Raw genomic sequence first — 12,819 nt, 5'->3', positions numbered from 1 at the left:
AAAAAAAAAAAAGAAAAAAAATGCGTCCATCTTATCCTAAGAGGCTCCCATCCTCAAAAGTTTGAAATTCACAATTGAGAGCATATGTGGTTCTATACCACAAAGATGGCAACCATTCCAACGTTGCTGCACGCATACATTTTATTAAAAGCTAAGCTGCTACTCAGATGATTCATCAAACACTTTACTTACTTTCCCACGAAAGTCACATTAGAACTTGTGCACGTCACTTTTTAGGTTGCTATGAAAAGACACCTTACAGAAGCAAAAGAGGAAAGGAGGGAAAAGGGAATGGAGGGTGGGTTTGCTGTGGTTCACTTGGAGGGTGAAGCCTGTCAGGGTGGGAAGTCAGAGCAAGCAGTGTAAGTGAGGCCGCTGGTCCCATTGCCTACACAGACAGAAAGCAGAGAGACAAGTATCTATGCTCAGCTCAAATTTTGCTTTTTATGCAGTCTCAGGACCCATGAGATGGTGGCACTCACATTCAAAATGTGTCTTGCCTCTTCAGCTAATGCCTTCTGGAAAAACCCTCATGAACACATGCAGAATTGCTTTTCCATGGTGATTCTAAATCCAGTAAGTTGACAGTGCCTATTAAGCATCACTCCCTAGCGCCAGATGGTGGTGATCTCAAGCTGTTCCTTGTTGCTCCCCACACAAGTGCTTCTCTGACAATGCACTTTTACCTGGTTGCTCCTTCCTGGGATGCTTTCCTCAGAGGACGCAATGCACTTCCCACTCTATCCTGAAACCTACCTATGGTCACCTCCTCTAGGAATTCTTTCTTACCTTGGGAAGCTCAATGGGCACATTTAGACTGTGAGGTCACAGATTCTATTGGCCGACCACTTACTAAGCTATGACACTAGGAAGTGACTGTGTTTCAGCATCATCATCTGAAATGAGATGACAAGAGTTACTAGCAGCCATGGCTGAGGATTAAATGAGAAATCTGAAAGCATTAGGTTCCACTCCTGGTAAATGATGAGCACTATCCTGGGGATTAGCTATTACTGTTAATGACCCAAAGTATACAGTTCACTTGCAATATGCACTCTTTAAGATACATATTTATATGTCCTTACAAGACTGTGACCGTGTTAAATATCAGTTATTCAAGTCTGCTTGCCAGATCTGTGCATTTTGTCCAGCTTATAGGTACTTTACAAAAGCATTGTTGCATTAAATTACACATCTAGGAAGGAAATATATTTTTTGAATGAGATTTTAAACTTCTCAGCCTTCCCTTCATCTGCCCTAACGGGCAGCAAGTAGCTAAGCCTTTCTTCCAGCCGAAATTGAGACTTGAAGTGTACAATTGTTCTGTCACCCACCACTAACAATAGTGTTCTCCAAGATGCCATTCCTCGTGGTGACCACAGACCTCACTTCCAGGAAAGCCCAGGAAAAAAAAAAGCCCACCATATGCCACGGGCAAAGCACAGAAGAGAGCTCTGTAGGTATCTGTCGGTGCTTTGGGCATCTCCAGGTTTTTCCTGTCTTTTCGTGCAGCTGAGAAAGTGAAACAAAGCTATCAAAAACTACAAATAGTTGTTCCCTCTGGAGACAGGCTTTTTCTCGAAGAAAGAAGGACCAATAGCCTCCCAGAGCATTGTTCAGCCACATTAGAGAGGATTAAGCAGATACATTCAGCTATTCCAACATTTTCTCTAAGCCTTGAATACGCCTCTCACACTTAGATAATCACATTAATTTTAGCATTAAAAGATTCCTTTTAGAGAAGGTAACTAAATGGCTTATGCCACCCAGAGAGGGTGCATATTTTATCAAGCACCAACACAAACAAAAGAGATTTGTATTCTCAGATGTCTCCCTTGTTCAGAGGGAGGGAAAGCAGGGAAGGAGGAGAGGAGAGATTGAAAAGAGGAAGGAGAAGGGGGACTAAGAAATAGCCATGCATTCAGGCTCTGCTTCCTGATTGTAAAGGCAATGTGACCGCAGCTTTAAGCTCTTGTCTACTTGACTCTGTCCTTGTCATGGACCAAACCTTTGAAATGTGAGACCCAATAAACCCTTTCTTCCTTAAAAAAAAAAAAAGAAAAGAAAAGAGGAAGGAGAGAGATCAAGGTAGAAACGTAGCCAGTTGCTCTGTGACCAGAGGTGGGAAGACTGAGAACTCCCTCAGTGTGAAGGCCAACGAAAGCAGAAGGCAATCCAGAGACTGAGATGTAAAGGGAAGGAGTGGGCAGACAGGACAAACCCAGAGGCTGGGATGGAAGGGGAAGGTTGTGGGTGGAGACAGGGGCAATCCAGAGACTGAGACAGAGAGTAAGGAGTTGGGGGAAACAGGGCAATCCAGAGGCTGAGACAAGGGTAAGGAATAGGGGTGGGGGGTGAGACTGGGACCGAAGAGCAAAGAGTGGGCAGAAACAGGGGCAATTGCCTTTCTGCTGCAAGAAAATTGCATTTGGGACCAAGGAAAAGTGAGACAGTTCAACATTGGAATTATACAACTGCTACTTACAAGCTCTGAGGCCAAGGTTATAATTTCGTGGCTCTGTAGACACCAGAGGAAGTTCTCTAAATTTACTTATTGCAATGGAATCTCGGTAGTTAAGGTAACAAAAGATTTCTTTAAAAAATTATTCCAATTCTGTATGATTCCCATTACCTGTATATTAAGGTAATCACATTATTAATTATAAAGTTATTAAAATATTTTTTCATGTTTGTTTCTACAGTGGGGTCTCACTTGATTGCCCTTAATAGTTTTGAATTGTTGAGCAAAATTTATCTTCCTGATGGAGCCTTTTGAGTACCAGGGGTTGCAGATAGATCCACCGTGCCCACGAATAAAGACTTAATAAGATTTAATAGGGCTTATTCTGCATTTTGATTCTCTTTCATGTTAAAATTAAACAGAAGAACATTTAAGTTAGCTAATATCCATTAAAGCTAATATATATATAATGCACAGAAGCAGGTCAAAATTACACTTGCATTTTTGCAATTTACTTCTTCAGAAAAGTACAACTTCACCTAATAGTTAATTCAACATGAAATGTCAAAGTATCTTAAATCTTCCAAATTAGTAAAGAGATTTTATGGAAGAAGTGCAGAGATGGGGGATCGAGTAGAGAAGGAGGGAATGGCCAACCAATAACTGCCCCAACTAGAGACCCATCCCACGGGCAAGCACCAAACCCTGACACTATTAGTGATACTCTGTTATGCTTGCAGACAAGAGCATAACTGTCCTCTGAGAGGCTTCACCCAGCAGCTGTCTGAAAGATACTCACATCCAAATATTGGATGGAGCTCAGGGACTCTTATGGAAAAGTTGGGGGAATGAATGAGGGCCCCAAAAGGGATAGGAACTCCACAAGAAGACCAACGGAGTCAACTAGCCTGGACCCTTGGGGGCTCTTAGAAATGGAACCACCAACCAAAGAGCATACACATGAGCTAGACTTAGTTCCCTAGATGTGCAGCTTGGTCTTCATGTAAATCCCCCAACAACTGGAGCAGTGCTGTCTCTAAAGCTGTTGCTTGTCTGTGGAATACATTACACCAACTAGGATCCCTGGTCTGGTCTCAGTGGGAGAGGATGCCTAGTCCTGAAGAGACTTGATATGCAGGGGATTGGGGGTTTGCAAGGGTTGAGGGGAGCAGGGGTCTTCTACCTTCTCAGAGAGGAGGAAGGGGAATAAAGAAAGGGACTGTGTGTGTTTGTGTGTTGGGGGCGGGGGTGACTGGGTGGAGCAGCAATTGGGATGTAAAGTAAATTAGAAAAATAAAAAAAAAAGATGTTGTGGAAAAAAGCCTAAAATCCTAAAATAAAGGTAAAAATGTCCTCCACCAAATCTTTCCCTAGCCTAAACATGAGCTGAACAAGGACAACACCAAAGTGGTTGGGAGAGTCCACCAAAACTCCACCCTACACAGAGAACTAGAGGCAACTATGGAGAGCTGAGAGCTGAAGAGACAATCCTCACCAAGGATGCGCACATCAAGTCGTTATTCAATACTGAAGGGCCAACAACCCTGAGGACATTCACCAAAGTAACGTTATATAGATTGTGCAGGTTGCATTTAGAAAAATATATGTATACACATATATGTATGCAATAAGGTTATATAAATTAATATAAATGCATTAATTTTAAAAAGAGAACATGTATTTAAAGAAAGCAAGGTGGGGTATATGGGACAATTTAAAGGGAGGAAAGAAAAAACCAGAAATGTAATTGTAAATATATTATAATCTAGAAAACAAGAAAGCAATAATAAAATAAAACCTTGTCAGGGATCTAGGGATAGTTTCTCAAAAGCAAGAAATGTTTCCAAGCCATGGTAAGAACATGACTAAGAAATAAAGAAACTGGGGGCTGCTGTTGAGAAGAACCTGTTAGGCTGTGTCCCTCAGAGGTTTGGATTCAACCTTATTTCCTACCTTGGAACCAAAGAGAGCAGGACAAGGCCAGATTTCTTCCTGGCAGTACCACGGAAACATCCCTTAGAAAAAAGATCTCACTGTAAGAACTGCTTCAAAATTCCAAGCCTTTGGGAATGGGAAGGCTCTGACATCTATTAATGCCAAATGTGCTGCCTGTTTGAATTAGTCTGCTTGTCTTCTAGAAGCCACACAGGAAAGTCCCCACACACCTGATGCTAGGAATCCAGACACTTAAGGCTATAATGATACTGGAACAATGACTAGAACAAAAAATTTCTTTACGAAATGAACAGAAGTACATTCTACTTTTTCAATAGATGATTTGTCAAATTTTAAAGAATTTTTATTAACAGAATTTGTTCAGTTTTAAAGTAAAAAACAACAACAACAACAAAAAACAGCACTTTTCCTAAATTGGCAGATTGTAGCCAGACCACCATAAAATTGACCTTGGAACCAAAGAGAGCAGGACAAGGCCAGATTCCTTCCTGGCAGTACCACGGTGGCAAATGTCCCAGAACTAAGGAGAGCTGCCAAGTGGGAAAGAAATAAAGAAAGGACTTTCCAAAAGCAGCCAGCCCAGGCACACTGACCTCCCAACAGCTGGAGGGAGACAGAAGCAACACACAGGTAGGTCTCTGCCTTCTTTATGGCAGCCCAGTTCAGAGTCACTCACTGAGTGAGCTCACAGGAAGCAGCCCGGTTTCCTGGACTGGCATTCCCCATTCTATCAGCTGCAGCTGCAGCGTTTTGAATCCGGCTTCTGCTTTCCCTTTTGTGGCAGGAGTGGGGACTTACAATGGGCCAGAGAGACTTCAGCCTCAGAACCAAGGAGACCTCCCTGCTGATGGGAGAGGGGCTCTCCCTCTGGTGAAAGGCAGTGAGGAGCCATGCCAGTTCTGATGGCCTGTGAGCTGCCATGATGACATAAAGACAGTGAGGCCAGAGCAGTCACCTGGGTGGGATGTCTGTACCCACCACGGTCACTCTCTTGTGTCTTGGCCTTGGCCCAACAAATATAATGACAAATGAGAGAAAGTAATTACATAGAAGTGAATTACATAAAAGTGAATGGGTATGTGGGTGGAGGGAACATAAAAGAAAACAAAAAAATTAATTTTTAAAAATTGTTCATTTGATATTGCTATAGAAATCTAAAATCCATTTCTTCATGTGTTTAACTTCCAATAATCGAGATAACAGCACAGAGGAAGGATCGAAGGCATTGTGGGCTCGAAGATCTAAATGATGGGCCCCGTCAGGGATGTTGATAGCCACCAGGGTGTCTGTGATGTCTCTGGTTACTCCACCTCCTGACCACGGGTCTAACTCACCATTGCTGCAAGGGAGGGAAACCAAGAAAAATGAATGTACTTTTTTATAGTTGCCACCTTGTGGATCCCACGGGCACTACTCATTTGAACATTATCACTTCCACTATACACTCATGTGTGTGTGCATCTTCCTCTCCCGAGTAGACCTAGGAATAGCATTGCTGAGACGTGTGCTACCACTTAATTTCTTAATGAAGTGCCAAACTGTTTTCCAAAGTGGCTTTGCTAGCTTACACTCCCATTCCCAAATGGGATTTAGGTCTTTTTCCATTGTGGATTTGATGGTGAGATTAGAGGCGTCCTTTACCATTGGGCTATGTCAGTTTTCACTGTGGTCTTGATTTCCATATGCATACTCCCCCAACTGATACTTATCATCTTTTCATATATTAGACCACTTGGATATAGTATTTGAATTTTTTTCTATTAAGACTATCACTTTGTTTTTTGTTGCTTGGAGACAGTCTCATTGTAGCCTGAGGCAGCCTGGAACTCACTATGTAGCCATGTTCGCCTCAAACCTGGAGCAGTCCTCCTGGTGGAATCTACAGGTAAAGCCACATATCTGGCTTCTGGTCTGTCTTTAACTGGATCATGTATCTTTTTGCTTTCAAGCTTAATAATTGATTCTCACTAGGTATGGGAGTGCACAGCTATAATCTCAGTACTGGAAAACTGATGTAAGAGGACCACAAATTCAAGGCCACACTTAACTTTCTATTATTTTTATTTAAAAATTGTTAATTAGCATATAGAGTATTATTTTCAATAAAATTTGGCTTTGTTGATTTTCAGGCCCCTCTTCTTCCCCAGCTCTCAACACCACCTTGTACCCTTCCATCCTTCACAATATTCGCCTCGCTTTCTTGTCTCATGTGTCTTACCATCCAGCCTCCTGTTTCCAAAGCACCTCTTGTCCCTTCTCTTGCTGACTAGGGTCATGAGGGTCAGCTATAGTAAACCAAACCAGACTAACCACCACCACCACAACAAAAACCCAACTGACTGTTATAGGCCCTCATTGTGGCCGATCCAGACATCTGCCTAATTATAACTACTCACTGGTTACCGCTTCTCTCTGGGAGAGCTAGAGTCACACACACTCTGAGGCCTACTGACTCACACACCAGAAGGGTCTATGCCACAGTGACTACCTGTCAACTTGTAGCCTAGAACTTACGCATATTTTCTTTAGAGCCACATTTAAAACTCCCCATGTAACATTCATTTAGATAATATAATGGTCCTAATAAAGCTATTAGCCCATATCTCTCTCTCTCTCTCTCTCTCTCTCTCTCTCCCCTTGCCTATACTCTCTGACCTCTGAATTGTGCAGGATTCAGAGGTACTATGTATCCCCCAAGTACTAGAAGTACTAAAAATAATCTTAAAAACTTTCACATTGTGGTTGTCCCTGAAAAATACATGTGTACATAAAACCACTGTGGGTGTTTTTCTCTCCGGCTTATGGTGGCTGCTCGGGATAGTGGTGATTAGGTAAGAGGGTGGAGAGATTCAAAGAGCTTCTTCAAAACACTCTTCAAAGTGCTGTTGCTGGGCATGGTTGCACACACCTGCAATCCCACCGCGGCAGAGGTGAAGGAAAGAGGGTCAGTAATTCAGGGTCTTCCTTAGCTACATAATGTGTTCAGTGTCAGCCTGGACTACATGAAACCTTGTCCCCCAAAACAAAATGAGTGTTATCGTTCCCAATATAAGAACAGGAAGTCTTTCTATTAAAAGGAAAATATTTAGATAAGCATTGAGAGGTGCATTAATCTATTCTTCCCTAGGGTCTATGTCATGTCTATGATAGGTTCTCAGGCAATAATGATGCTGGGTATGGGTTTCACCTTGTGGAGCTAGTCGTAAATCCAATGAGTGTGGCTGGTAACTCCCGTAATGTTTGTGCCCCCATTGCACCATCGGGCATATCTTGTATGACCAGTATTGTGGCTCACAGGTGTCATAGCTGGATGTGATTGATGACTATTGATGACTGGTTTCTTCCTCTAGTAGCTTGCTCAACACCTTCTGTCAGTATAAAAGCTAGCCAGTAGGGATGAAGCTTCCAGGTCCATACAGCTTGATTTTGCTATGCTCTATGACTCAGTAATGCTGTGGTACCTTCTCATCATGTTCTGGAGGATAGCCAAGAGTAATGGCAACAGCCTGTAATGTTTAAGGGCTCAAGAGAACCTCACCAACAACTACAAAGTAAACAACTCATTCTTCACATTGGTCTTGGAAGGGATAATCCTTTTGTACACTGTCTAAGAGTTGTCTTTGTCTTATTCAAACGCTGACTTCTATGCTGGCTGACTTCTATGCTGGCTGACTTCTATGCTGGCAAAGGGTTGAGTTTAGGCTGGACTTCGGTATTGATATTTTTATGAAGCATCACCTGTCTCAGTGTTTTGTAAGCATTCTTCTTCATCACCTTCTGATTGGTCAATAAATAGCTGATCAGCCTATGACTAGGCAGAGGAGATAGGAAGGCTGAACTTCCAATCCCAGCCAAGGGTCCCAGAGAGGTAGGAGGAGGACCACAAGGAAGGAAGAGAAGAGGTGGCATGAGACAGAGGGTCAAGGAGGACTTGGAATGAGCAGGTCATCAAGGGAGGTTGCCATGAGAGAGCAGCTATGAGGACACACATAGACAATGTGAGTGAGGGTGAGACTCAAACTGCGAGTATCACGGAACTAGAACTAAGAACAGGAAAATGCTAAACATTTATTGGGTTAGGGTTTTTAGGAAGTCTCCATCAGTCAATTCTGATTTTTATTAATTTTTAAGGAATCCATTTTTAATTCTCCAGTTGAAACAAAGACAAAACCTCTCTCCCAACATGACACATTCCCTTCCCTCCATTCCAGGCTGATTCAGTTCAGCAGGTTTTTTTCCATAATCCAATGTCTCTCAGAAACTGGTGGTTTATGTTCATTAGCATTCAAAAAATTTAAAGTTAATAAAGCACGATATAATCTATCTCTAGGAGTCTTTGTTATCCCTTTTTGTTTGTTAAATAATATATAATATATAAAAATATAACATACATAATATATAATAAAATAATGTATAACATATAATATCACATACATGTATCATATAATAAATCCATTATGCTATAATTAATACACTACTATAGATAATTGTATTAATCAAAATATATTAATTGTTATATTATATAATATAATGTATTCAATACTATAATATGATATTATTTTGTTTATTAACATAATATTGTATAATATGTTATAATAATGTAATAATATTTATGTTATATGCAGGTAGTAAGGATATAAAACTTGAATTTGCTGACCTAGTTCACTGTTCTTTTCACTGCTATGCAGACATAAAGGTGCTCACATGTGGATGAAGGTTTTTGTTTGTTTGGTTTTTTTTACTTGTTTGTATTTATTTCATGCCAAATAGAAATTTTAATTTCCCTCTACACGATAAATGTTTATAGATATCACACAGAAGATGGATTGTATTCCAGTTAATAAGCTCAACTCAGACAGGAAACCCTCTATTATTTGCAAAACAACAAAGTCCCTGCAGCCCCGTGAGGAGCAAACTGCACCTGACTGAAAAGGGCTTCTGAAACTCTGCTGACTTAGCACAGGGGTGGAGCTGCTGAGAGACCTAGCATGCACCTGGACTTGAAGACCTCAGTTCAGACAGGTGAAAGCTACGCCAGTCATTGGGAAATCCAAAAATGAAATAAAATACTGTTTTCCTGAGAGACTCCAGATACCTGGGTAAAATCGCCAACAACCAGCCTCGTTTAATCACTGTCGACAATTATTTGCCTGAGAAATGATGTTAGTTCTTCATGGGGTCCCATCTAAATCTCTACATAAATAATGGAGAATCACCATTGGTCAAGTAATCTATAGGCTTTAGAAGATACAAATCCTCCAAGAAAGCCACCATGCAATGAAAAGAATCATCAAAGTAGGATGGTAGCACTGCTGTTTATTATCCACTAAGGTCGGCTCCTCATCAGTGTTTACTGAGCACTACCCTGTGCCTGGCACTCAATAGCAGAGTGGAAAAGCATCGCTAATGTATTCAATGTTACTTTAGTGCCTACCACCTTCCTAGTTCTGTTTTCTCAGCCATTCTGCAAGTGTCTCCATCAACCGGCAAACTCACCTGAAAATGATGTTTGAGTGTGAACTGATGTTTTTGCCACCGTACATGGTAGTCATCCAATGAGGCCGTGGTTTCACTCCCCACTGGTTAAAACAGTCATTGGAATACTTCTCCAAGTCCCACAGAAAGGGTTCAAACATGTCATCAATACCATTAGTACAAAAGGGCATGACCATTTCTGTGCAGGCCTGAGAAGCAAAGTAGGAAAGGAAACAAAGGGAAAATGAAGCAAAAAAAGAAGAAAATTAAAATTACAAAAGGTCATTCAGCTAGGCTCAAGGTCATTCAGCCAGGGTCAAAATCATTTAGCCGGGGTCAAGGTCATTCAGCTAGGGACTGCACTTGCAATGGAGCAGTCCCCTACCCCCACCCCACCTCCAACTTCCCTACCACTTAACCCCTTGTTTCTCCTAGAAAGACACAGCTGAGAAGTCACAGCATTTCTACTGTTTTCTTTCTCCTTCCTTCCTTCCTCCCTCCCTTTCTTTTGCAGTCTTCTTTCATATCTTTGACCATATTTAGCCCTCAAGAAAAGCCTGAGAGTCTTCCTGTGCTTCCTTTCCAGGACTTGTCAAGGTCTATTAAAGTGTTAATCTATCTCCCTCAACAGGCTATATTTTATGGTAATAGTCATATAAACTATTTATTTTTATATCTTTGAAACATAAGAGATTATGACCAATGAAAACCATTCATTATACATTTGCTGATGATTAAATAGAGGGAGGAAGGGAGGGAGGAAAGAAGGAAGGAAGGAAGGAAGGAAGGAAGGAAGGAAGGAAGGAAGGAAGGAAGGAAGGAAGGAAGGAAGGAGGGAGGGATAGGGCCATGTAGCAACTTACACTGTGCAGACTTGGAGGCAGGTAAGGTAGAAAATGCCAGGCAACATATTCCAGTACAAGACTATCAGGAAAGGGCTCACTGAACTCGGGGAAATTCTGCATGCTCACCTGAAAGCTCCAGCCGATGGAGCCCAGACTGCTCGTAGTCGTTTGTGAAATATTCAGGCATGCTGCTTGGCCTGAGTAGTTATAATATACACTCAGAGCTTGGAAAATATTCTGCAGCAGCACTGTATCCGATACATTAGGATTTTTCAAATATTGGCACACCTCCTAAGAGATAAACACGGGAAGAGTCAGATATGAATAGAAAATTGGTTTAGTAACAAAGAGGAAAGGTTATCTCAATTCTTATCATAAAATGCTGATAAACACTGTAATGCATTTTAAAAGTTCTATTTCTGAAGAATAATTCCCTCTCTCGAAGGAAAAGCCTTTAACTTTTTCTGGAGGGTAGGGAAATAAGTCAGTCTTTTGCATGGGATGTAAAGCGCTCTCTACTGATACTACTTCCTTTTCCCCTGCCTTAGCTCCAGGGGCCAGGTAAATCACTCCTTACCACGCCACACCCATTCCCTCTTCCCTCAAATGCCTTTTCCCACTCATTCAATCCACAAATGGCTCATCAATTCACTTATTATAACACCTCAAATATCCCCTCTTCTCTGATGTTACACCTGTGTGTGTTTCCCAGCCTGGGAGAACTAAAGCACTCCCTTGGCGGCCCTTCACTACACTGTGTTCCCATTTTTATCTCAGCCCCTGCACTATTGTCCTGCACAAGTCAGGTTTCAGAACATCTCCTCAGTGCTCAGCAAAGCCTCTAATAACTAAATCTTTGCTGAGTGAAGGTCTATATTTTCATAAGAATGAAAAATTTATGAAATTTTGTTTGTATATATTTGTGCATACATGTGGGTCAATGTGTGTATGTGTAGGGCACAGAGAAACCTTGGGTGTCATTCTTGGGTGTTATCCATTTCATTTCCTTGCCTGGGACTCACCAAGTACGATAGGCTGGTTGGCCATCAAGACACAGGGATTGCAAAGATGAGCCACCATACACTGCTTTACTGTCCTTTTGAAAAGCAGGATCTCACCACATAACATCCAATGTGTGATCTTCTTTTCCTAGTTTTTGATTTTGAATTTTCCTTCTCCTTCCTTTTCTGTTGTTTTTACCTTCGTGCTTTTCCTTCTGTTCATTCTCAGTGCAATTATTGCTTCACTGTACTTTTATAGTTTGCTATTCCTCTCTTGTATCCATCTACTTTATTTCACTATTGGGTAATACGATTTCTTTTCCTTAGGTTCTTTACTTTTTTGCCCCTGTGGTCCTTCTTTCCATACTCTCGACTTTCAGTATATTCTGATTTTTACTTAATTAAAAAAAAATCTAGTTTTTTTAATTTTAGTTCTCTTCTTCTTGTACTTACTTAATTTTATTTTTTAACTTTCTTGTTATTGGGCAACTTTTTACTGTTCTTTCCCCCTTGTTTGGCCTATCCTGCTCTTTTCTCTTCCCACCGAAACATTTTCTGCATTCCTTCATCTTCCATTCTTTTAATCAACTTTACTTTCCCTACATTTCTTCCTTTCTCTTTCTCTTTTCAACGTCGCAGCTCATTCTACAATTGTCTTGTCATTTTCAGTTTTATTGTCATTGCTGACAAAAGTGTACTTCTACATCTTAAGTGGTGTGATGTAGCAGTCTACATCCTTAGCCACCGAACCACCGAGCCACTTTGCCAGCCTCCCTCCCTCTCTTATCTTCAGATAAATTCTCTAAGCTAAACAGTACCAAAGAAACCTCAGAGTTCAACTACACCATAGATTAGATGGACTCAACATAAATTTATAGATTATTTCTATAACTATGTGTACTGGCTAGTTTTGTGCCAACTTGACACAGCTGGAGTTATCACAGAGAAAGGAGCTTCAGTTGAAGAAATGCCTCCATGAGATACAACTGTAAGGCATTTTCTCAATTAGTGATCAAGGGGGAAAGGCCCCTTGTGGGTGGGACCATCTCTGGGCTGGTAGTCTAGGGTTCTATAAGAGAGC

General features: G+C 41.2%; 1 protein-coding gene across 1 annotated transcript in view; it reads right to left on the bottom strand.

Moving 5' to 3' along the window:
* Positions 1-4,723: 4,723 nt before the first annotated feature.
* Prcp (prolylcarboxypeptidase) overlaps positions 4,724-12,819 on the bottom strand; it is a 50,149-nt gene continuing 42,053 nt past the window's right edge. The window contains exons 7-9 of the mRNA XM_021167456.2: positions 10,864-11,028; positions 9,914-10,101; positions 4,724-5,756 (exon numbers count right to left, since the gene is read on the bottom strand). Coding sequence (XP_021023115.1) covers positions 5,549-5,756; positions 9,914-10,101; positions 10,864-11,028 — 561 coding nt within the window. The 3' untranslated portion in view covers positions 4,724-5,548. The remainder of the gene's footprint in view (positions 5,757-9,913; positions 10,102-10,863; positions 11,029-12,819) is intronic.

This window comes from Mus caroli, chromosome 7, assembly GCF_900094665.2.
Source record: "Mus caroli chromosome 7, CAROLI_EIJ_v1.1, whole genome shotgun sequence".
NCBI lineage: Eukaryota > Metazoa > Chordata > Mammalia > Rodentia > Muridae > Mus > Mus caroli.
The sequence above is the reverse complement of the archived record's forward strand: the minus strand, read 5'-3'. Positions and strand labels throughout refer to the sequence as shown.